This window comes from Eimeria tenella, genomic scaffold (genome assembly GCF_000499545.2).
Source record: "Eimeria tenella Houghton genomic scaffold, Eth_scaff4139, whole genome shotgun sequence".
Classification (NCBI taxonomy): domain Eukaryota; phylum Apicomplexa; class Conoidasida; order Eucoccidiorida; family Eimeriidae; genus Eimeria; species Eimeria tenella.
Genome location: NW_013545053.1, coordinates 1 through 1,081, shown reverse-complemented (window position 1 = coordinate 1,081; position 1,081 = coordinate 1). Strand labels below are relative to the sequence as shown.

The following is a 1,081-nucleotide window of genomic DNA, read 5'->3' as shown; positions in this document are numbered from 1 at the left end:
CGGGGGCCCCCGGGGGCCCCTCGGGGGGCCCCCTGGGGGGCCCCCCGGGGGGCCCCCAGTGGGTTAATGACTTATTAAAAAGAGCTGCAAATATTAAGCAGCAAGTTGAGGCAATGACAAAAGATATGAAGGGTTTTGAGGCCCCCATGACTCGCTCAGAGGCGTACCAGATCTTGAGACTGGGGTAGGGTTTAGGGTTTAGGGTTTAGGGTTTGAGCGGGTAGGCGCGGTCTGGGGCTTGGGAGGACGGACGGGGGAGTCGAGGCGTACTCAGGCCAGGGTTTAGGGCGTATTGTTTGGGGTTTAGGGTTTGGGGTTTAGGGTTTAGGGTTTAGGGTTTAGGGTTTAGGGTTTTGTGGGGTGTATTGTCACTTCAGGCCGACGGCGTCCAAGGAGAAGATTCTGCAAACTCATAAACAGCTGATGCTGCGGAACCACCCGGACAATGGAGGTGACCTTAGGGTTTAGGGTTTAGGGTTTAGGGTTTAGTGTTTGGGGTTTGCAGTGGGGAGTGGCGGCTGCAGTGAACTGCTTGTGTTGCTTGGGGGTTTGGGGTTTATAGGAAGCGCGCATGGGGCCCGTGACATTTCCTTTTAAGGGTTTAGGGTTTCGCAGGGTTGAGGGTATCTAGGGTTTAGGGTTTGGGGCTTCTTGGGGTTTAGGGTTTAGGGTTTAGGGTTTGCGGCTGCTCAGGGTCTACCTACGTCGCAGCAAAAGTGAATGAGGCTAAGGAGAAACTGCTGCGGGGCTGAAGACGACGACGCGCTAGGATTTAGGGTTTAGGGTTTAGGGTTTAGGGTTTGGGGCGGTTTGCTGAGCGGGCAGGCGGTGCCGGCTTAGGGCCTCGGTGAATTAGGGTTTAGGGTTTGGGAGGATATTATTAGTGAAGACTTTGTTTTTTATTGATTCGCGTCCGCTAGGCCGCAGCCATCTTTCTAGGGTTTAGGGTTTAGGGTTTGAAAGGATAAACACTTTATACTTTTTAGAGCAAAGGAGACAAATCGCCGAGGCTGGCCGCCTTTGGGGCGCCATGGCTAGCTACAGCTAGCTACAGCTAGCTACAGCTAGCCACGGCTAGCCG

At 54.2% G+C, this 1,081-nt stretch overlaps 1 protein-coding gene across 1 annotated transcript; it reads left to right on the top strand.

The window, feature by feature from the left end:
- Positions 1–113: 113 nt before the first annotated feature.
- On the top strand, positions 114–752 carry ETH_00043055 (DnaJ domain-containing protein, putative; the record flags this gene model as incomplete). The annotated part of the gene is made up of 3 exons (XM_013379898.1): positions 114–184; positions 378–451; positions 694–752. 3 exons carry the CDS (start codon positions 114–116, stop codon positions 750–752), a joined length of 204 nt encoding a protein of 67 aa, XP_013235352.1.
- Between the last annotated feature and the right edge of the window lie 329 nt (positions 753–1,081).